The sequence below is a fragment of the Geospiza fortis genome, unplaced genomic scaffold (genome assembly GCF_000277835.1).
Source record: "Geospiza fortis unplaced genomic scaffold, GeoFor_1.0 scaffold16, whole genome shotgun sequence".
Taxonomy (NCBI): Eukaryota; Metazoa; Chordata; class Aves; order Passeriformes; family Thraupidae; genus Geospiza; species Geospiza fortis.
This window is the reverse complement of record NW_005054302.1, coordinates 10,552,223-10,576,767: the sequence shown is the minus strand read 5'-3', so window position 1 is coordinate 10,576,767 and position 24,545 is coordinate 10,552,223. Positions and strand designations below refer to the sequence as shown.

The window sequence follows — 24,545 nt, the reverse complement described above, 5'->3', positions numbered from 1 at the left end:
GGATAATTCACGACAAGTGTCTGAATGACAGCATTTAACATAAGTGTCAGACACACAGCAGCGTGACTTGAAGAACAAAAATAAATCCTCCAAGATCTGCAATATCCAAGGATAGCAAGAGAAAAGCACTAGGAAAAAACCCTGCCTCATACACATCTAAACTTTCTCAATTGTATGTTTAATATTTGAAATTTTTATATTTGGCCTACTTAGGGAGATCAAACTCAAAGGAATATTTTCCCAATTCTAGAGAGTTGGCTGAGTAGACAAATGAAGGAACTGGAACACATTTCATTCAGCAGTAATGAAGTCAAAACTTGAAATGCTGAAGTAGAGATAGTGAACATTTAAACAACGGAGTTAATTAACATGCAGATCAGACAGGTGATGAGAACATTATGAAAAGTGATTAGTCTGCACTGGGAGAAAAGAAAATGTAGAAATACAGTTAGATTTTCTGAAGGATGATGTTTCAAAAGTTCAATGACTAAAATCCTGACAGAATTGGGCAGGAAATGAAAAATAAAGCTTGATAAGCCTATTTATTTTGGCTCATAAGCATTTGCTTAAAATGAAAGAATATTGCTTCTTACTCCAATAGACTTTTGTGATTTTGACTTGGGTTAAGGTATTAGTCCCATTCCATGAAAGGTATTTCAATAAATGTGCAATACTTTTATAGGAAGACAAACCCCCCCTTCCTATGTTAGCTGTACCAGGGACAGATAAAAGGACTTGAAACTGCAGAAGTTCAAAATGAAGCAAGGAATGCATTATGCATCCTTATTGTATAGATGAATGTTAAAAGACCTGGTCTTGAAATCATGATATGGACAAACTCATGCTTTTCACTGCCTTAGTGGTCTATTTGTGAGAGTGGGAGCTCTTATGCTAAATCTTTAATGTAAGTGCTTTTCACAAATCTTTGACAACCAGAAGAGTATGCAGGCAATGTATATATTTGTATATACAGAATATCATTTGCTCTTTTGATAACAGGAAGGATCAAGACTGTACAGACAATCTTGGTTTCATTATTTCATGTCAAAGCTTCACAGCAAAACTACAGAATACAAAATAACACAATATGAGACCAGACTTGAATACAAAACTGCATGCTGCATTTTGAATGTGCTTGACTGTTTCCAAATAATACCAAATTTTCCAGGTCAAAATCCATGCAATTTTTCAGCATTCACACTAGCATACTGACAAAAATGCATTTAATCAACAAGAATAAAAGGCTGGAAGAAACACTAAGAAAAATCGTGATTCCTAAGTTTTATTTGAGAGCGATTTGGTAAATGCTCGTTTTCTAGCTGCAGGATTTGATTAAAATGTAAAACACTGAAGTGTAGCATATTTATCATTTTCCTTCCCCTTTCCTTCAATTAAAAAACACTAAAATCCAGTGCCCCATTTCCAACTTGAGTAAGCATCAATACTGACAGCTCCAATCATCACACTACTCTTACACTAGCTTTAAATAACTTCCTTATCAACCTTAGAAAGTTTAGTCCTCCACAGGTATTTGCAGTAATTTCTGCCTTCCATAGGTACCTTAAAAAGCCAGTGCTACAGGCAATCATGGATTTCCTTCCCATCTGAGCATAAGAATGAAGTTTCCACCACCTGTTCCACCACATGTTCCACCAATGTAAATGGAAGCGTCCCAAATAACTCAATTTAAATCAATGCAGTGATAATTAATACGCAATGATACATACCTGTTCCCTCAGGATGCCACAGTTCTGGGGTTTTCTCTCAACAGGAATGTGATGGATACTAAATACTAAATCTATTTCTGTTTATTACTAATTTTTTTTACCAAAGCAACTCAAGAAACGTCTCTGCTTTTAGAAGCATTATAGTTAGTAAGGACTGGGGTAGATACATATCGCCTGTTTCTCTCTCATCCCTTTATTTGCTTATTTCATCTACCAAGACACAGAACTTGACGGAATCAGTTTTTCAGCTTCTCTGGAATAGGATAAGGTAGGAAAATTATTTTGTTTTGATTATATTTAATTTCTTTTTGTGCAGGAAAGATCTGTCCATGATTATTTCAATGACCAAGGTGTCCTTTATTAGCTAAACAAGATATGCTTAGAAATCATGATTGATTATGAGTAAGAAATCCCTGGGAAGATTTTCAGTTTCATTTATTGGTTTAAAAAGGCTGAATTAAAAAATGCAGTAATGATGCCATAGATGTCAGTACATAATATGTTTGTTTCTTGCAGCATAATAATTCCTAACTTGAGTGAAATGAAAGATCTCACAAATAATCTCTAATAATGTCTTTTCTAACTTGTTTATGGCATAAGTGATGCCAATGAAGACTTTCACAACATTAAAAAAAATCACAGTATGAAATACTACAAAACCATTTGGAGAACAGGGGTTTGAAATGAACAGTTTCACAGAATTGCTGAAAATCTCTCCCCAGAGAACTTCTATTGATAATTCATTCTGCTCCTAAAACTCACAATACAGTTCTGCTTCAGCTATGGGACACCTCGCTTCTGTGGTTTCTTCACCTCTTCGTGTTCCTACAAATTGAGCAATCAGATGTAAATCATCACCATCCTTAGATTTTTGCATCACATTTTGTTCTCCTAACTACTACACAATGTACTGTAAATTATTTTGGGTTAAAGAGATTTGTTGCTGCTATTTCTGAGAGCAGGCTAATTTGCAAACCCAATAGTATTTTACAAATCTTTTATCTATTATAAAAGTGATGGTTATCTCATTTGTGTTTGCAAGGTGCTCTACAATCATAATGCATGTGAAGTACAAGTATCAATTTTCCGCACTGGAATTGCCTTTGGAAAATTGCAATTGTAATGTAATTTCATCACAGTATTGCAAAAGTAGAGAGAACTCAGTAATCTGTGACTGAGGCACTTCAACCCTCCCCATTTTAACAAGACAAACTATCTTCTTGTTGTTTGTCATGACCATCTGACAAAACCCAGTAACTGTCAAAAGAACTAAAATCCGGACACTTTACCAGAAAAGCAAAAATAGCAGTATTGACTCTTCATGCAATGAAAAGCAGACCACATTAAGATCTAGTTACACCACTAGAAAATGAAAGGAGTTTTCCTATGCCTGAGAGTACATTCCTGTACCAAGTTTAAGTGGGCTGAATTTGGAAAACTGATTCACTCACAAGAGGCACCTCTACATACCATTTGCGTCATCATCAGATATTTCATGAAATATGCTTACGTAAACAAAACAACCTTGAGCATGTTTTAGGTGTATTTTTCAAATGAAATGTTTGTGTATTTTTCTATCTGCAGTCATGTATTTCAGTTTGGTACTTACTATCTTGTTTCTCCAACTTTCTGCTGTAACCACTGCTTTGCCTGTGTGAGAGGTCACACCCCTCAAAGAAGATTTGAAATTGCATTTGTCCCCTCCAAAGGATGCTGATGGCAGAGATGCTCCTAATTTTAGCATAACAGGGAAGTACCTAGTGTTGAACTGAATGAGTCTGGTCTTGTGATTTGAGCTAGATAGGGTAGATCTGTGTGACTCAGAAAAAATTAAGCTAAAATGCTATGGAGTTCTAACATATACCGAAACAGCAAATTTTAAAAGTTTTTATGTATGCAATTTTGAGTCTTTTCTGAGAGATAACAAGCAACTCATCAGGAAGCTGTAACATTTTCTGGTAGCAAAATATTCCTAGTTCACTCTTGCAACAGCATCTCTACTGCCTACATAAATAGCAACTAATGGATTCAGCTCCAGAACTCATTTTTGCCTATGGAGGTCTCAAGGCAACAGGAACTAGGAGTTAAAAGAAAAATATGCTGTGGAAAAAGCAAAGCACTACCCTCTTTAAGAGGCTGGGAGAAAGAGCAAGAGCAGCCTAGAGCAGACCAGTGCTATGGAGCTCCAGATCTAATGGCACAGGAACATACAAGCAGTGTGTAACCACTCTTCACTAGCAGGAACCACTCAGAAACTACAAGCACTTGTAAAGCATGATAGACATGATCCAACACCTGCAAACACTCTGTGAGAGCTAAATCCTTTTATTATCTCTGCTGTTCAGTCATGTATTGATTTTGAAAACATTTCCAAATTACTGCAAAGCTGAAGGATCAAATCTATCTTGTTAGCTATGGGTGGGTGCTCCAAATTTGCTGAATAACCTCACACTGGTAATGCTCCTCACTGACAGGTATCAGGAACTAAACTGTGAAAACAATATTCAAACATCTACTGGATGTCAGAAATGTCAATCACCACTTGCAATCACCACTTTTCTTCAGTTACATTTGTTGTGTGGCTCAGCACTTCAGAAAATGAGATAAATGTCTAGATCTAGGCTACATCAATTGCAGGCTTTCATTCCTTAAAATGCTGTCATCTTACAAACCTTACAAATAAGTAAGGAGAATTTATAATTTAGTCACATTCTACCATATATACCTTACTATTTGACTGGCCATAAATATAAAAACCTTTTATGTTTATATGAGGAGTTTTAAGGAACTGGCTATCTTGTGTCCTACAGCTCTTTCACTAATAAAGATGTCTTAAGGGCTTCTACGTTGCTCTATCTATCAAATGTTCCACTGAGTTGTGACTCATAATCTTATACAGGAAATACTGGGATTTTAAAATGTACTGCTTTTTCAACTAAATCTCATATTTACTCTTCTGAACATATCCTCTTCTTTATTTCAAATGTCTCCAAGAGTTAGGCTGATTTTTTAAAGTATTGCATTAGCTTTAAGAACAAGGAGAACTGAGATCTAAAGAAAGTTTGCTAGAAATGCTTAAATGCATTTTAAAATTGTATTTTTAGACTCAAAGGATGTACACCTGCATAGCTCACAAACATACTGGTTGGTGCATGTTTGACTAAGAGCCACAAAGATGACTCAGGGATTGAGTATTATTCATGAGAGAGCTGAGAGAGCAGGGACAGTTCAGCCTGGAGAAGAGATGTCTCAGGAAGACCTAGTCAATGTGTACACTTGCCTCATGGGACTAAGCAAAGAATACAGTCAGAATCTTCACAGTGCTGCCCAGTCAGAGGACAAGAGGCAGCAGGCACAAACTGAAATACAAGAATTTCTTCCTGAACATGAGAAACAACATCGCTGTGACAGTAGTCAACACCAGAGCTAGTCACCCAGAGGGGCTGTGCAGTCTCCATCCTTGGAGGCACTCAAAAACCACCTGAGCAGGACAACAGGACTCACAAGCTCCTCCAGGGTGCCCTCCTTCCTACCTCTACTGTCCTATGACTCTAGATTTGCTTTCATGTCTTCATGAAAAGATTGTTTTGTTGTTTATTTGTATAATAGAATTGCTTATATACAAGTACTATCTATCTAATTTTTTCCAGTTGTTTTTTTTCTTTTTTTTTTTGTTGTTATTGGAAGTAATGCCTGGAAAGGTGAATAAAGTAACACACATACTGTACACACAAATAGATATATGAACAATTCAAAAGTTCAGTATTTTTCAAAAGTAAGAAAAACCCACATCAGCTCCAAATAAAAACACAAATATGTTTTATGTGTTTTTATTTGAAGCTGATAAACTGTATAAATAAATAACATTTGACCACATAAAGGACATAGAGCTGCACGCACGGATTACAAGAACATGACTAATTTAAATGGCAATACTGAGCATAAAGTAAGACAGAATAAAGGTTGACTTCATAAAGTCTAAACTGAGTAAGTACTTGCATGAACTTGGTAATAAAAGCATTTACCTTTTTCAGTGTGACATTATAGCTAATGAAGGTTTAAGGGACTGCATATTTTCACTAATCTGATTTTTGTATATTTATAAAATAAACCGAGTGAAACAATTTAATCCATTAATGTAATGGATTTTACACCACACAAGAAGAACTAGAAGACTTTCCAAGCTTGTATGACTTAAAATTATGTGCAATTCTCAAAGACAGGCACTGTGAATATCAGCATTTTTTACAGCACAGAAGTCTGTATTTTATACTGTCCTAGATACCCTGTGACTAATTATCTCGATACTGAGATTCTTTGTAAATGACCAAAGAGTGTTTCTTTTTCCCTGGAGCCTGAACCTTCCAAGGTCATTAACTGCCTTCTGAGAACCCCACACAAAACCAAAGTATTTGCAATGAGTCACACATGTGCTAAATGGCACCAATTCTCCAGAACTCCAAAGTACCTAATGATTAGGACATCTCTTGAGAGCACTTGGACAAGCAAGTAGGTGGCAAGAATACAAGATGGTAACAAAGGAACATCTAATTATCCTAGTAGGTATATGCATCACAAGCTCAGTGGCCATCCTCTACAGGGAAGATAAGGCACAATGCAGACAGTATAAGTACCATGTTTTACAGCTCCACAAGACAAAAACATACACACTAGCATTGCTATTTCAGGCAGAAAAGATGCTGTTGACATAGATCAAGAAAAACAGAAATAATTCTTTGTCCACATTGAAAAAAAAAAACCAGTGAGATTTAACGCTGATGAAGCCTCAAATTTAACATCCGGTTTCTAACAGTAGAATGTAATATTCAGTTCTTCCATTAATACATAATTTCCCAAGAGCATGGTAATATGAGGACATGGGAGTACATTTTACAACTTGGGAACTGACAGAATGAAGGTTTCTTATCCAAGCAAAGGGAAGATTCTGTTGCTACAAAAAGTTGGTACAGAATTGCATGGTAAATAAAGTATGTAGTCTTTAAAATATCTGATATGCTTCAAGTAAACTTTTCCATCAGTTATGCATGCAATTTGTCAGCATCCATAGCAATATTTTAAAATGCAACTTAATTAAACATATAAGCCATTAAGTATTATTTTGCTGCAATCAGAAAAAGTCCACAGGCAGGGTCTCTGGATTTGTCCGGACCTGTATTATCCTGATCTGATTTTAGCTTGTTTTAACTGTGAGACCAACTCTTTGGCCCTCAAACAGTCAAACTGACTTAGTTCTGAGATTAAGGGACCTCTTAACAATGCATTAAGTTCATGTACCCACTGAGCAACCTTCTATTTTGTACAGCAAATTCACATTGCATATAGCTTTTCTCTCATAATTAACTTGGGCTATGAGTGTTAGTGTCATTGTAACCGGACTACTAACAACTGCATTGTACTTGAATTATACTCACATAGTATTAGGCTTTACTAATAAAACCTTGCATCTGTGTATTGTGTTCTGACTTGCCCATAGCAAAATTCTGTGTAAAAAAACCCCAAACAACAAACTTAGGAAAAAGTTCTAATTGAGATTTTAGCCAAACATATCTATTCTTATGTGCTCGATTCCTGTATCACAATAAAGAAGATGTTGAACATAGAACTTCAGTCTTAATACACTGTTTATATTTAATACCCTGTTTCTTTAACAAAGTTACAATACTGTCATACTACCCGTTTCAGAAGAAACCATCTGATTACTTGATACTCATCCACAGCATTTTGTCCTTTGCACTAATCCACTTCCACACCTTTTCTTGTAGCTGTTAAACATTTTTCTTCTTGACACACCATCTCACCTACACTAAGTCTCTTTTCCCTTCACAACCATGAATGTCTTTCACTTCTTTAAAGCAAGGATTCATCTTTTCCCATTCATTTTCAGGAAACTGCTACAGATCCCAGATTTGTTCATACATCTTATCCTTCAGGATCTATAAAAACCACACACTTGAATGCTCAGTCCCAAACACTTCACTCAGTTCACTGGCTTGAGATCAGGTCAATAGCTAGGAAGATTATTTTTTTTTTACTAAACATCTAATTAAAATTTTCAGTTATTTAAGGAGGCTCTTTACTACATATTGACTGATAAGCATCAGCATTTATAGAACAAAAAAAATCCTACAATTACATTATAGTTTTCAGCTTTCTCACATGAAGGTCACTGGAATAAAATGGAAATGGATAAATAATTGCAATTTGATCCATAAGACATAATTACTACCTGGTTATATAGCAGAGTAATTAAACTAGACTTAATTGAGATGCTGCAGCACGTCTGCCACTCTCAGCAATGTGCAGTGTTAGCCTGGTATTGACTAGGGTCTCTGTCTTCTTTCTGTGCTGTGAAGGCACTGTCTTTAACAGGACTCTGCATTTTATATATGGAAATATACTTTTTACCAAAAAATACCTCCTTATCATTTAAAAAAGTATTCTCCCATGTTCTGGACTGTAGGAGTACCCCACCACTTACAGACAAACTTCAGGAGAAAGCAAATCCCCACACTAAGAAGATGGAGATGCAAACAATACTGTGGAGGACCATAACAGCTGGGAGTCATTCCCTAGAAATACATGGAGTGTCTTTAGTACAACACTGCAGCAGTGACTGACATTTCAAAATCCAGGTTGAAAACCACCATACATACCCCATGAAAATCCTGGAATGGATGGGACTTGATGGCTCTGGTAGCAGAAAGCCTCTGCTTTCAATGCTTTGGAAAGGAAATCCAATCACATTCCCAACATGAACAATTGAAAAATCACTTCAAATTCCTGTTAAAGGGAAAAGTTTTGCTTGGTTTTGAATTCTCTGCTGCCTCTTAGAAGGATGAGAAGCTATTGCCTGTATCTGTAAAACAAGTTATTGGAAAAGATCACAGAAGTTTATCCACCATTTACACTGCTGTAGAATATTTGTTTCCTACTTATGGAAATCTCAGATCCTGACTGCTACACTTCTAAATGAGATATACAGTTGTAAAATTAAAGGTCTGAATTTGTTTGTTCCCAAAAGCACAAGTACAACATTGAAACAGATTGTGCAATTTGTCTCTTAATTTCCAAATAAACATAGGAGACAATGCAATTAAAATTTGGAATGTAGAAGCACACACAAAAATCAATTTTTGTTCAGAAAAACAAAAGATTTGAACCTGTAAAGAAAGAAGCTAAATCCATCTGAGATAATCAGTGCATGCATTGACCAGCTCAGCAAATAAACTACTAACAGCTATATCAAACTGCTCTAGTCTCTCCATCTGTGTAAATGTTGTTGATTGGAACTTCCTTGGGATCAAAAAGAAACATTTCCAGCACCATCAGCGCACTCTCATTCCTGGAGGCAGTGGGTCTCCCAGAAAAAATGATGGTATCGTCTTTCTCCTGCCATTCAGATGTTTGGCCCTACTTTGTGTAACCTTTCCCTGCAAAACATGCCTTCCCTGCATGAGCTCCAGCACCTCCCATATCCCCAGTGGATTGTTTTAAGCTTTGCCATCATCCCTCCCCACTGAGTTAGCTCTGCAGCTCTCTGCAGTGGTGCTGCAGCCAACACCAGCACCCAGCACTGGAGAACAAATAATATCTTGCTCCTTTGCATCACAGTTTGCACCATTACAGTTCCACACTGATTAAAAAAGCTGTGATGAAAATCAAATTGCAACCTTCTGAAAAGGCTATGGAATTATGAAATTAAGGGAACTGGAATCATATACTCAATTATTCAATACTGTTATTTTAAAAAGCTGCCATTTAAGAAACTCAATTCTAAATCACGAGCTGTAGTAAATTACTTTGTTGTACATACTAGATCAATTTAAGGTCAAACTAAATTACATTTTAAATAACTCACTGGTCTTTGAACAAGTCTCAAGATTCTAGTGCAACTTTGGGGTTCAAAAACTAACTAGATAATGAAATTATCAACTTCAAAAAGTTCACGTTCATCTATAAATAAAAGCTTAAACATTCTATTCAATTCCTTTGCTCGAAAATTTAAACACTACACCATGCTCAAAAGTAATCCAATGCAGGAGTAAATCAGCACAGAAGAACTTCTACCAAAATGGAGAAAAGCAAAAAATAGTTAAGTTTTGTTTTGTAAACCTACTGGTACTAAAGTTGGAAGAACTGAAAGAAGCTGAAAATTATGTCCGATTTTATAAATTCTTATGCTCTCAAAATGCATTATTATTACCAATAATTCAGTTAATATTACTGCAAGTGAAATCCTTATAAATATTAAAGTCTTTCTCCTTCAAAATTACTTTTTCCTATGCTTTATTTTAAAAGTATTTATGACAGAGTATTTTCAAAAACATTGATTTTTTTATATTAGGAAACTGAAATTTTACCTTAGGAAACTATTTAATTTCTATGAAACTCCAATTTTCCATGGTTCTATGCACATGAAAGAAATTAAATATTTAATACTGCTGCACAGTGTAGGGATTCCAAACAAATGAACTTCGTGATGAGAAAATGGCAAAAGAAACTGAGAAGTTAGTAATAAAAAGAGACTTTGAAAGGACATACAAGCACAATCTCTCTCAGGCCCTCTCAACACTTACAAGTAGCCAGCTGAAATTTTAAATAGACCAGGCAACACTGAAGATCACAGTATGAGTTCCAAATAGAGGACAGCTGAAGTATAAAAGTTTTTCTAAAAGAGCAGGTGTTTTCAGCAATAGATAGATCTTATCTTTTCATTTCCTGTGGTCCAGTGAATTGCATCAAAACCCAGGTAATACTTTCCTAATGTTCAGTATCCCATGCAGGATTTATGCTTTCACAAAGAAGAGTTAAGTGATTCTTGAAGCAATTACTGACACCTTGCGCATTATCCAACTCTAAAATATGCATATCCCTCTTTGGTAATACTGTCAACCACTGGCTTCTATAAAGCCTCTTCAAGTTCCTCTAATTTCATAGTTACCCGAAGTGCATCAGTGAGAAAGACGGTATCATGACTTTCCTGATTCGGCCAAGGAATTGACACCAGCAAGGGATGTATTTTATGGACTCTCTCCATAAGCATAAGTATCAGGACTCTGTTACTTGCAGATTTTTTAAAGTCAATTTTAGAATTTCACTTTAACTTTATATACCACCTTTGCAGAAGCTCTGTCACTAGCCACTGGCTTGCAGCAGAGCTGCACTCCGAATTGTGAAGACTAAAGAAGCAGAACATAAACTTCTCAGTTGATTTTCCCCAAAATATTTCCTGCATCATCTACATGCCCAATAGCTAGGAATTTCTCAATGAACTGACTTAGCTATAACCCCCTCAGTTAGTAAAGTACAGTATTAACTTATTTGTGCCAGTATTTTACTACTTACAATTTTTTCTTTAACTTATACTATCCAGTCCAGTACCCACTGCCCAATATCCATTCATGCTGCACCATTTTCAAATACAAGAAATTTGTGGAAGGAGAGAAGTATGCTGAACTGCCTTTGGTTGAAAAAAGAAAAGCTATGGGTCATTCCTTCAGATGACAGTGACAAAACTGAAATTACATGGGGTTTTGTTCATTATTTCAAATATGTTTGATGTCTTTACTCCCTATTATCTAACTTCAAATTTTTCTCTTTTATACATACATAATACTAGTACACACACCATCCAAATTCTCCAATGTCAGATAAAAATATTATTAGAGGCATCTAGCAAGTGGTTTTCTTGAAATGTTATTAACATAAATACAACAGATATTTTACACAGGTCAGAGGAAAGTAGCGTGCAGGTAGGAGAAATACTAGAAACAATTTACTGGAAGAGAAATGCAGAAAGTGCCTGGGTGTTTTAGTGCCTGAAAAGCTGCTGTATGAATCACCACCACTCAGGGAAAAAGGCTAACTAGGATTTTAGCTATTATACATGTTTTTTTGATCCCAGCTATTATTTTGGTAATTTCTAGTCTTACTCCATACATTGTAGCCTATAGTATAAGGAATGCTTACCTACTCTCTACTGCTGTGAGAGACTCAATGAACCTGACTTTATACCAGAATGGTCAGGGTCTGCCTCATAAATTTTCTCTGTAATGTTTTGTGGTCTGCATAAGAAAAACACAGACATATATCCGAATATACGTAACAGTCCATTTTGTTGCATAATGCATTTTGCAATGTTTTTTCTGTGATATTATTAGAGAAAATTATTTTGATTCTCAACTTGTGGGATAACTTTATAGCTGTACATAAACCAGCAGGCAGCTTTATGGAAATGCTAAGCCTTTCCAAAACACAGAAGAGCAAATATTAATGACATCCTACATCAAAACTCCTTCTCCAGTCTTCTCTAAATCTTCAAAGGACGTTCAGCATGTCTAGTGTTTGCAAACACAACACACAGAAAACCAGCTTTAGATGAACTATTCTGAAAGTAACCATACCAGTTTTTCTAGGATTTTCATTTGCAAAGTGTAGCTCTTCCAAGTGACAGAGCTGAATAAATAAGTTACAAAACAAGTTAGCCATAACTTCTCTTTGTTCCCTTTTATCGAAGAAAGAACCTTCAATAACAAGTAGAAATGAAATCTTGACTGCCTAAGGACTTGTTATTATGTCCCATGTGCTGGCAAGTGAGAGGGGTAATATTCAGCACTGAGAATTGATTTTGAACTTGCTCCATGAACTTGGTATACATTCATGGCTTTTAGATTTAAGTTCGAAAATCAAGAACCACAGGATCCAAGATCCTTTTGAGAAAACTTCTCATGGTTTTTATTATACACAGTCCTTTGTTCCAAACTAGTTGAAGACTGATTATCTCTGGTGAATTTAAAATGTTACCCTGCACTTTGGTAACCGAAGCAGTAATACCATATTCTTGCCTTATATTTTGCTATCAAGCACTCTTTTTTGTATTTAATCATAGCCATTATTTCTATTGTGCTTATCCCCTGTAATTTAATGTAATATAGAATGACAGTTATTTGAGCTAAAACAATTGCTCACAATAATATGTGTGTTTATTTTTGTTGTGATTATTGTCATTCCAGCTCCCTCATGGCAAGAGCAGAGCACTCTACATTATGCATATGCACCATTTAGTAACTAAGCTGCTCTTTTCCTTGGGGTTCAACCAACTACAGATGAAAAAACACAACACAACAACTATGCATAGAATGAAAAAGTAAATTAAAATAATAAGTTATCTTCTTACTCCTCTGCTAATTGCCAATGAAAATTGTAAGAGTAACATGGGAAAATAGCTACTGTATTATTTATTTTTGCACAGAACTATTGGATATATATTTTTTTCTTTTGGCAAGGAATGGCTTTTAAAGACATATATATTTACCAGCATGTGTTAATAAGAAATTGACTCCCCCAGAGCTGAATGTGGGCTGAAGTCAAAGAACACTTCTTTTTCTCCATGTACTCTCACCCAAGTATGTCCTTGTCAAAATAGAGTCCAGAACAGCACTGACACTTAAACCATAGAAAGCCAAGATTTACATGGCAGCAGAATGATGTCCTTGCTTTCTGACAATTTCACTGTCCTTTTGGTTGCCAGTGGATACTGAGTTGATGGCTTCAGAAATCTCTGGACAATGACTCCAAGATACCTTCCCAAATTTTAATGTGTACTTCTAAGCCCAGCACTATTGTAAGCACAATTTTAAGTACTTTCCCCTTGATGGATAAGAGAAGAGAGACATAGCACCTTCCAGTACCTAGAAGGGGCTTACAAGAAAGCTGGACAGGGACTTTGCTCAAGCGTCTGGAGTGACAGAACAAGTGGCAATGGTTTTCAACTAAAACAAGGTAGATTTAGATTAGATATTAGGAAGAATTTCTTCAAGAGTGTAGAGAAGCACTAGAAGAAGTTGCCCAGAGAAGTTGTGAATGCCCCATCTCTGGAAGTGGTCGAGGTCAGGCAAGACATGGCTTTCAGAAACCTGGTCTAGTGTAAGGTATCCCTGCTCATTGCAGGGAGGTTGGAACTGAATGATCCTTAAGGTCCCTTCCAACCTAAACAGATGTGAAAGAGATTATATGAATGCTAACATTCTTTTATGCTAGGTATAAAAAAATTACCTTAAACATGAAGTATTGGAAAATGCCTCCTAACATCAGTCTTTCCAGTTTATGAAAGAGTACACCAACTGCAAGTTTATTATGGCCTGCTTGTACTAACAGGTGGAATAAAATATGTGTAGGAAAGGATCCCTAAAACTAACAGACAAAAGAATGGCACCTAAAAGCTCCAGCTTGATAAATGCAAGACAGAAAAAAGCAAATTTTAAATACACAGATAAAAGAGCAAGGATAGTAACTTGCTGGATTCATCTTTACAATCAAGAAGGATATGCCCAACACTTCAGGTACTCTTCTCTGCTTTGAAGTAGAACCACCAGAGCTACACGAGACAGTCGTTCCTTTCAGCAATTAAAAAAAGATATAAAGTCATTTCTAAAACAGTGACACATGGAAATGTACCTGGGATAACCCAAAACATAAAGGACTCTGGTTACTTTTCTCCTACGGAATAAATGTTAACACTGCCAAATAATTCATAGTTTCTCCTAATTCCACAGCAGACTCTCATATCCTCGAAAGGCAGGTTAATTTATTACTACTCCACAGTTTCATTTGGCACAAAGATGGATAGGAATTATATCTTAGATATCCAGCTCAACAGAGCCACAAAAATGAATAATTTTAGTTTTCATTCATGATACTTTAACCTTTCCTTAACCTCAGCTAGCTGTCTTGCAATTTTTTTCTAGCTCATTAAACATTATTTTGACTTGAATTTGTTAAAAATTAGCTAACTGAACAGACAGGACTTTAATTAATGCAGTGAAGTCCAAAATTACTATCTATTTTTTCTAAAAGTAATAAATCTAGAATCTATGCTTCTGTAATCAAAAGTTATTCATGTCTCTGAGCTGCATGCTAATTCTACTGGACACTTCCACAAAGTAAGTAACTTCTAAATGGCCACCTTGAAAAAGGATCAAAATGTTAAATCACACTCCACATACACTTAGAATGTACATTTAACTGAACAGTAAATTCTTCTAGCCTAGTCCATATGCTTAAGTACCAGGTCTTAAAATTAAACTCCTGCCATATTCTCAGTGGTATACTTTGCAGCAAGCATTCACAATAATTTTGCCTTCCAGCAAGAAATATAGTGTGCAGCTATGAAATAGGGATAATTAAAGTAAACATAAACCACATAACTGCATAAACCACATAAAAGCTTCCTTCACCACTTATACTTTAGATCTGGAATACATTGTCTCAAGTTGATTACTTGTCACATAATAGTAATGGCTCTTTTGATGCATTTATACTAACAATCCTCTGGCTTCTTGTCTGATATCACAGATTAATTATGTCCAATAATTAAAAGATAAAATAAAGGGAAAGGCATAGAAATAAAAATGGAAAAATAAATGCAGCAAAGTTATAAAATATAAAGTTTGTGGTTACTGAATAAGTAGTGGATAAACACAGAACACGAGAGTGAGAGGCTTTACAAGAAGAGCAGAAATGGGAGGTTGAAATCTGAAAGGTCACAGAAGATGCAACCAGCAAGATCATGGTGAGGTACCAGTGAGGGGAATAAAAAAACAATAAGAACAAAAATATGGCATCTGATCTTATTCCAGCAAAGATGAAGACACCTGTAGGGAGGGATGTTGATTGAATAATTGTAAACACATAATTCCTTTGGAGATCTGACTTTGAATGAAGGAATCTTCAGTATGGAGGTTCACACCAGTTTAGTAGGACAGTAACATGATCCAAGGTATCTTTTACTGAAGGAAGAACTATAGTTGAGATAACCTTACCACAACACCACATGTGCAATAAGAACATCATTCAACCTCAAAGAACAAGACATAGAAATTTTGACATCAAAACAACATTATTATGACAATAGAAGAGTTTTATCAGTGATCATTACTGTAAGTCAAAACACAGTATGTTTCATTTATCACTGAAGGAAAAAATACACAAAATAGTTGAACAGAGTACAGGGGGGTTGTGCTGATCAGTGAAGCCTTCTGACTGAATGCTAGAGCTAGCATGATCAAGAATATGGAATTATGTGCTGTGGTGGGATAAAGAAAACCAAAGACAAGAGAGAAGATATTCTACATTTGTAAGGAGTAAGATGTTAATTTGACTCACATATCATAAAAATATATCATAGAAGTATTCGTCTTTCTGTCCCCATCCCCTAAACTCTAGAAAACAGCTTTTCTGTTTGTGCCTGACATTGCAAGTCTGCACTAGGAAAACTTCCAGGTTTAAAAAAAAAAATCTAGATAGAATAAGGTTTGCAGGATAGAACAGGAAGGAACAAACTACTGAATCTTTGAACATGAGGTTGAAAACAAAAGGATTAAAAAGTGACTGGGATGTCATTTGTGCCACAGGTTCCTTAGACTTTCTGCAGCAGTAAATTAATGTTGCTTATAATCACAACTTCTACACTGAGGGACCTTACCAAGTGAAAACGTACAGATTAATATTCAACACTACTCAACTCAGATTAACCAACTAAGCAAAGCACGACATGCTATTACTTTTGGTATGTCCATGAACTCAAAATACTTTTCAATTCTGTGTTGGAAGGAAGACATATGCCAGTGTCCTGGAAAAAAATGGGAAGATTTTTAAAATGCCAAGCACTGTTATCTAGTTCCTCTTAACTCTGCACTAAGAAAGTGATGTTTTTCCATCTGCTGAATCCTTTACTTTCCCCTCAGGATCCTCTGGATCTTAAAGGAAATTTCAAGTCTATGAAGCACTGAATAGATGTAAAATGCATAAGGGGTACATACAAAAATAGCTGCTCCACTCAATAAGCATGACAGAAAATCACTGGCTCGTGTATGACATTTAAGAAGAAACCTGATAAATGACCTTCTCTTCTAAGTCAGTTCATGCATAGAAATATAATGGGCTAAAATAATGGAGAAACACAAATTCATGAATTATTGAAATATTACAAATAAAGTTCACTTTCTATAAGCTAGAGAATTTTTTTTTTTTTTTTTTGCTATTTGGACAAAGAATTTTCACATCACCACTTCAGCATATTTGTAAGCACACAGATGGAAAATAGAGTGGAACTAAAAAATAAAAGCAGGCTTGATTAGTTTTAAAATTATTGTTAGAAAGGGAAAATGGGATTTAACTGCAGGCAACTGAGCATGATATTCAGCATCACTTCTCACTCCTCCTGAGAAGAATTCATCATACCAAATGCTGGACATATTTCTCACCTATATTCCTTCAAACACGCCAAGGAAGGGAATAAGCACTTCTGTGGTCCAGTTCAACTTGTCCAGAAGCAAATATGTAAACCAGATCAGGCAAATTGTGCCCTTCCAAGCATCAGTTCCTCTCTCTTGCTTCCAGAGAGTCTAGCCATGATAACCACTGCAGCTGTAGAGGTGCAGACAACAGAGTTCTCCATGCTAAATTGGACAAGTCTTAAAACATAGAGCACTTTGCAATTTATGCCAGGTGTGACCTCAAATCTCCAGAGCAGTGACTGACAGGTCGGTTTACATTGTAAATAGTATTAGGAATCTTCTACTTGCACTTCACCATAAGTGAATACAATTTACAAAGGAGTCTTCAAAAAGGAATCATAAATTGTTTTTAAAACTATTAATAATTAAAAAGTTAATGCAAATAACTTAAGAATTAAAATAATTATTGCTCCAGAATATGATCAAGTACTTCAGAATACATGAATGAATTGCAAAACTACTTGTTCTTCATTTGTTTTGTAAATTATGGAACAAATGTTGCAGAACAAAAATCAAACAAATTTCATTACAAGCCCTAAATTACTTTTTAATTTTCTAATTACAAATCTTTCAAAATTGTCCATTTTTAACCTCAATCACAAATCATACAATCAGAGTCCCAGAATGAATAAGGTTGGAAAGGACCACAGTGGGTCATCTGATCCAACTTCCCTGCTCAAGCAGGGCCACCCCAGAGCACATGGCACAGCATTGTGTCCAGACAGTTCTTGAATATATTGATTGCCCAATATTTAAACTCATACTTTTCTTTCTTTCCCACAAAATATTTTCGGAAAAGAACTGTACTCCAAAATCTGAAGCACAAAATCAAAATTCATTCAGAAACCTAACTAACACCTGAACAGAAGAAATCCAACATACACCAAAGTAATTTAAAAAAACCCCAAACAAATAAAGCAGGACTTGTTTTAGCTTTTCAGGAATTTACTTTACAAACTGAACTTTCTATATACAGCTTTCAAAACACAAAATTTTGCAATGATGAATACTAACATTAGACCATTCTGCTAGTCTCTACGGCTTTATTTGGAAAATGTATTCACACATTAATGTCTCTAGAACAACGAGCAGTAAGAAACACTTCTGTGGTTTATTCAAATAAACCATAACATTTAACCATTAGTCATAAACCACAGATATATAGTATCCATATATTAAAGCTGGGTAAAAAAAGATTTTAATGTTTGCACTGTTAAAAAGAACGTTAAGTTACTGTACATCCATAAATTGATGCTTACACCAACGGCAACTCATAAGACAATTTGTAACATCACACAAATAGAAAGGACTCATAATCAGGATATATTAACCCTGAAATTAAGAACTTTATTCTTCTTGCAAAGATACTCAAAAAGGTTGAAAAAATCTGATTACATATATCTATTTCTCATGCCCAAGCACACGTCAAAAAAACACCCAATGATCATCTCTCAACTTAAAACCACAGCACAGGATCTTCTACTTGGAAGCAAGAATTATGCTCACAGCTCCTCATATCCAAAAAAGCCCCAGGTAAAACCCCAATACACAGAGGGGAAAAATTACCTGAATTAATCAAATATTTGATTTTATTCCTTTGACAATTCATAAACAATTATTTTGTGTTAAAGCCCACTCTGATGGACCTGTTAGCAGTCCACACAAATATTTTATATCCCATCTGGAATTTTCCTAAATCATTAATTTAACTATTCCACTTTTCTGTCATTAATATTACTCTCTGAAATTAACAAACTCTGATTAAAAAAATCTGTGTCTACTAAGTGATACATAAGCCTCTTCTATATAAATGATTATTAATTTATCCTAAGAGTATTGCATTATTAGACCTTAAAACTCCTTCATGTTACCTCTCCTGCAGCTACTCTAAGCAAGTATTTTATTGGCATAATGTCAATAAACAGTGTAAGACATCTGGTAAACATAATTTTATCTTGTGTCTAATTGTTCAGCATGAAGAACTGTTCTTTCCTAAAATCAGGTACAGTTCAAATAGGGAAATATTTAGAAAATGTAACTGATAAGCTCAACTGAGTAATGCATTTATTCTCCTCTTGGTAAAATTACACACTAAGCTCAGACTTAATGGCAAGCAGCTCAGTAACAGCTCCGTTCATGCTCAGCTGGATCAGCCCTTCAATTAAATTTCTTTCATTTCAAGGTAATAATCAAAACAGCTGACAATTCAAGTGATATCTCCACATCCACATGCAAATGCAGTATTTCTTAATTTACCTTTTAACAGGAAAACCGTGGCTGCAGGAAGACAGCCCTAAATTAAGCTATTAAAAGAATAATATTCTAAACTTCTTGTGTGGATGAAAGATACTATTAATGCTCAACTCCAGTTTTCTCCATTATACTTGCTGATATTCTTCAGCAGCTACCAATTCACAAAAAAATATTCTTTCACTACTATCTTTAATAAATCAAACATAACTTATTCTTTAAAAATGAAAGTAATGCTAGAATTGCTCCTTTCTATTTTATTCCCTTACTTCATGGATTTGCTGCCACCTTTTCAGATGAAATATTTTCTCAATACTGCTTTTTTTCCCCCACACTTCTTCCAACACATCCAGCAAGCAGAATTAATTTCAGTGTCCTTCAGTCAGAAGACATGAGGAGGCTTTGCTACACAGTGAGATATTTACATTTTCATTCTGGAGGAAACTTACAGTCTTGCCCCATCCTAAATTTTCTACCACAATTCCTACTGTGAGGCATCAGAAGTGAATATGTCTGATGCCATTTAGCATCAACACTGACTAAAGCTTAGCAGATCGTCTCTCAACCTCCAAGTTCTCAGCATACTTTGAAGCTTTTAATACAGGAGGAATTAATTGCTTAAGCTGAACAAAACCTCTCCAAATTTTCCCCTCCCAGAATCACCATGATCTCAGTACAAGTGAGCAAAAGAGAGTAAAGAACTCTCTTGCTCATGATGTAACAGCAGTTTATTTCCAGCAATGGGCATAACAGAACTGATTTGTGTAAAAAGGGGCTTTTTCTTGCTCTCTGAGACAAGCTGACCTCTGGAAAGATAAAACTTACAGTTTTCTACATAAAAATACTAAATTATCTTTTAAAAATTAATCCAGGGTGGTCCAGGTCCTTCAGAAGCAAACTAAGAAAGGTGCACACTTTAACAGGTAATCCCAATGTGCTGGACATACAATCCCATCATGTAACAGGCTTGGCTAAGAGCTGAACCTTGGGCATGATGCCCAATCTTCACCCAAGTAGATGCTGCAAACACAGATCCTAACTATATTTGTGACATGTGTTTTAAATATGCAAAATCAGGGTAAGTACTTTCAACTTTATAAAAATTCCACCCTGACAAATATTTCAAAGCACTGAGGTTATCTGACATTCAAATACCCCAAATACCAAAGCTGTACCCACACAAAATTGCACCTGCATATTTCTTCTAGCATTTTCCAAATCCCATGGGGACTCTTGTCCTATTCCTTCTATTTTCCTGTGTTCCTAATTTCTAACTTAGGCCACCACAATGATGCTTAGTCCAACTTTCAATCCTATTTCTGCCTAGCTAGCTGGACATCCAGCTCCCACCTGCTTTCAGCACCCACCAAACCCAGGCTCCAGCTCTAGGCTGGACTTTTAGCACAAGCTTAGCTCACCCCTCCACTCAGTGCACCAGGTGCTCACCTAGTTTGTAAAATAATGGTTTATGTCAGGATTTATGAAGTATGGTGGGATCTTCCAACTTGCTACACCATCTACAGTGAAATCCAAGCAAAGATGAAGAGATGCTTGTCTCTTGCAAACAAAATAGAAAAAAGCTGAAGAAGAACAGGGAAATCTAAAAATGCAGAAGATTCTTGTGATCATTCTCCTGCAATGCTAAGTGTCCAAAAGTGAGCAAGTAAGTAATGAAAAACCCTAAGCAACACAGATGGCTCTGGGGTGTGTGTTACATCCCCAGTCAGTTGCCAAATCCTTACTTAAAACAAACCTTATCAGACCAGAAAGAAATGACAAAAAACCAGACTCCTGATCTGCTTCTTCCAAAAAAAGTTTCTCATATACTCCAACAATGAAACAATGACATCATTTTTGAGTACTGCAAAAGCCCCAAGAATTAGTAATAAGTGATATTTCATGTCTTCTCTTAAAAAGCTAATGTGCTACTAGCACCACAGCTGAAGTTCCTCTTCTCAAGAGCTACTTTCAAGCAAGCAGATTCCCTTTAATCAGTGTATGACCTCTGAATGGTCCAGACATTACAACATACTCTGTCACTGATATCAAAACCATTTAATTTCTAAAATTCAATTTAAAAGGTTTTGGATTTTTACTTTCTATTAAAGAAGCACTTTCTGAATAATTTTAGGAACCATGTTCTGCAGGCAGTTAGACAAAGTGCAACTAATTGAAAAGAGACGCTATTTAAATTAATTCTGTTTAAAACCAGTGCTTCAATGAAAAATGAAGATGAATGGAAGCATGGGAGCTTACACAATTGTTGGTGAAAAAGTATTACAGCTACAGCATGCGTGCAAGTTGTAGAAACCACTTGGGAAAAACCTCAAATGCCATTAGGTTAACACAACACATCACACAACAGCTTGGCAAATATCAAGCCTTTTAAGAGCAAACTTTTAATGTTACTTTTTTTATGCCTTGCAGCAAACAATTATTATCCTCAAATATCCCAGTAACACCATAACACTTCAGCAGCTCCATTTCAGAGATTCATATCACAGGTAAGTTGCAATGGTATACACTAGGTACAATTTTACTATACATATTTTTTTCAAAGACATAAGGGCAGAGCATTCTAATGCTACATCTTTATATATATAGCTATATCTTTTGTATCTATGTATCTTTACATATATATAGCTAATCTCCTTTCTTTTGTTACTTTCTTTTCTTGGACATTATTTCGTAGTTTTCCCTTTTCAGACTACCCAGAAATTACAAAAGTTAATGATAAAATTAAGGAAAAAACCTATGGCTGAATATTATGAAGTAATTTATAATTTTCCCAAGTCAATTAGGGAAATGTGCCTTTAAGACTGTTCACCACTGGGTCTTCTTATCAGACACAGACATTGAACTATCTTTCACCTATAAATCCTTGAAGCCTTTGGCTGTATCAGCAGTTTAGATATACAAGATTTTTAGCTTTTCAAATCTATTGTTATATCATTACCAGGGCAGGTGATAAGGAGCACATAAAGGGCAACAGAGATTGAGAAGAAGTCAAGGGTGTCATGACAGCAAGGTGTGGTTAGGACTGGAGATCTAACTAGTGACCTTTTAGTGTCCTGGAGAGATACTAAGAAGTGTTTTGAACCTTGAAGCTTTTTGATCTAGATGTCTCTCAAGTATTACAAGAGCTATTAATCTATCCTCAATCTTAAAATCTTAATGCCTTGATCACCTGAAATAGAACACAGGCTTTATGATGCTTCAGGAGACAACTACTTCATCATTCAAGAAAAATTTGGTTGTTTTTTTTATTTTGTTAGTTTCACAGTGCAGATGTATTTTCAGAGCTGCAAGTTATTAGATTGATGGTATTTCCCTTTGTTTGCTGTAGTAATTAAATTGCACTGGCATTAAACTGTTTTTCTCAACAGGCTTGACCTTAAGAAGGTCTCACTGGATGTCAAAGTTTTCTTTTACAACAATCCTTAGGTGTCATCCAGTACATTAGCTACTGCATTCATCAAGAGAATGGAGACAATAAACTTAATATCTTCTCTTTCATCAATACTTTCCCCTAAAACACAAGATTTAGCATTTTTTTGCTTATTTATCAGTTTTGATTGCTTTTAAGATATTAACAGCTTATTTCAATACAAATGGTCAAGTCAAGAAGCCAGCTTTGTACTAGAAACAATTTTTTAATAATGTCTTTGAGAAAAGGTTGCTATGTTTTTGAGCACTTTGGCTGGGAGCTGTAAAGGCATAGCTGAACTTCCCCCACAGTTCATTATCTTCAGGAGTATTGATTCCTGGATGAGACCACACCCACCATTCAATGTCAGCTCTGCTGACTCCTACTAGCACATCTCAAGCAGCTGTGAGAAAGCAGGGACACAGCAGGAGGGAAGATTAGGGGACAAGCAAGAAAAACAACAGGAGTAACAGGCAGTGAAGGTAGAGATGGCTACCTCCAAAAACTACTTTGGAGCATTATTCTAAAATAAGTGGCACTTCATGAACTCCATGACCAGGCATCCATGTTTGCCAATGCCACTTTTTGGCTATAGACCCAGCATATCTTTAGGCTTAATCGTTAGATCAACAAAACAGAAACGATTTCTCCATGACAAGCATGTACTGAAGATCACATAGATAAATGCTGACAAATCTCACCAATGTGTATCTCACTTAAAAAGTTTTATTTGAGAAAGGTTTATTTTCCAGTTGGCAGCTTTAGGGTATTGCCACCAAAATATATTGTTGTCAAATAATTGGTCACACCTACTAAAACAAATGTGGTTAAAATACAAATCCAACATTAGTTTCATTTGTTCGTAAAAGTCGAAATGTCAGGTTTGCTAGCCTCCAGAAAAATAAAAAACAAAACATATATTTAAATAAGCAGGTCCCAAAAAATGTAATAGCAAGTTTTTAAATGGATGTTCTGTACATACTTACAGGTTGAGCAGACTAATAGTGCTCTCACCACAAGCTCACTGAGTAACTTCCACTTCTGCCTCACTCTGGAAGTGACAACTGGAGTCAGAATCTCTGCAGGCACGTAGAACTGAATCGAGTATGTCACAAAAATTCCAAAGGAGTACAGAATTTTTACAGACTGATACAACCTGTTGAAAATATTTACAGTCATGTAAGTATGTAAATTGCAAATTCTTCATAAAAAATTTGCTTGATAATGGCCCTAAGGAGATACATATATATGTATATATGATTTTTTTCCCCCCAGTAAACATGAATATATTTTAACTGCCTAAGAAATTGCAGAAGATAAGCCAACTAGAGTAAATCTTCCAAGAAAGGGAAGACATCCTTACCACTGTTACTTGAGTAACAAATTATAAAGAGCTGAGTAAACAAATGATAAAGAGCTATCCATGCCTCCAACAGGTTTAAATTTACATATATTTTTAATTTGTGCTGCATTCATTACAAGCATTTGTCATTACTTGCACTGAACTGACAGAAATTGAGTCTTTGTATGATTTTCTTTTTATGGACATTATAAAAATCTTGGGTGAGGGCTTGGTTCATTGCTTCAGTCCTCAAAAAGATGTTCATCTGAGCAAAGCCAACATCCTTATTGATGACATGGGTGGGGGATTGGGTCCTTCATTAGCAAATTTGCAGACAACACTAAGCTGGGAGCATGTGTTGATCTGTTGGAAGGTAGGAGGGCTCTGCAGACAGACCTGGAATGGTTGGATGGATGCGCAGAGTCCAATAGGATGAAGTTTAATAAGTCCAAGTGCCAAGTCCTGCATTTTGGCCACAATAA

The 24,545-nt window shown here is 35.7% G+C and overlaps 1 protein-coding gene across 3 annotated transcripts in view; it reads right to left on the bottom strand.

Moving 5' to 3' along the window:
- SLC36A4 (solute carrier family 36 member 4) overlaps positions 1-24,545 on the bottom strand; it is a 79,976-nt gene that overhangs the window by 22,123 nt on the left and 33,308 nt on the right. For 2 of the 3 annotated variants that reach the window (XM_031066096.1, XM_031066098.1), the window contains one exon: positions 23,708-23,877. In XM_031066096.1, coding sequence (XP_030921956.1) covers positions 23,708-23,877 — 170 coding nt within the window. Of the gene's footprint in view, positions 1-23,067; positions 23,125-23,707; positions 23,878-24,545 lie in introns of those variants that run through there. The other variant, XM_031066099.1, reaches the window with a different exon arrangement.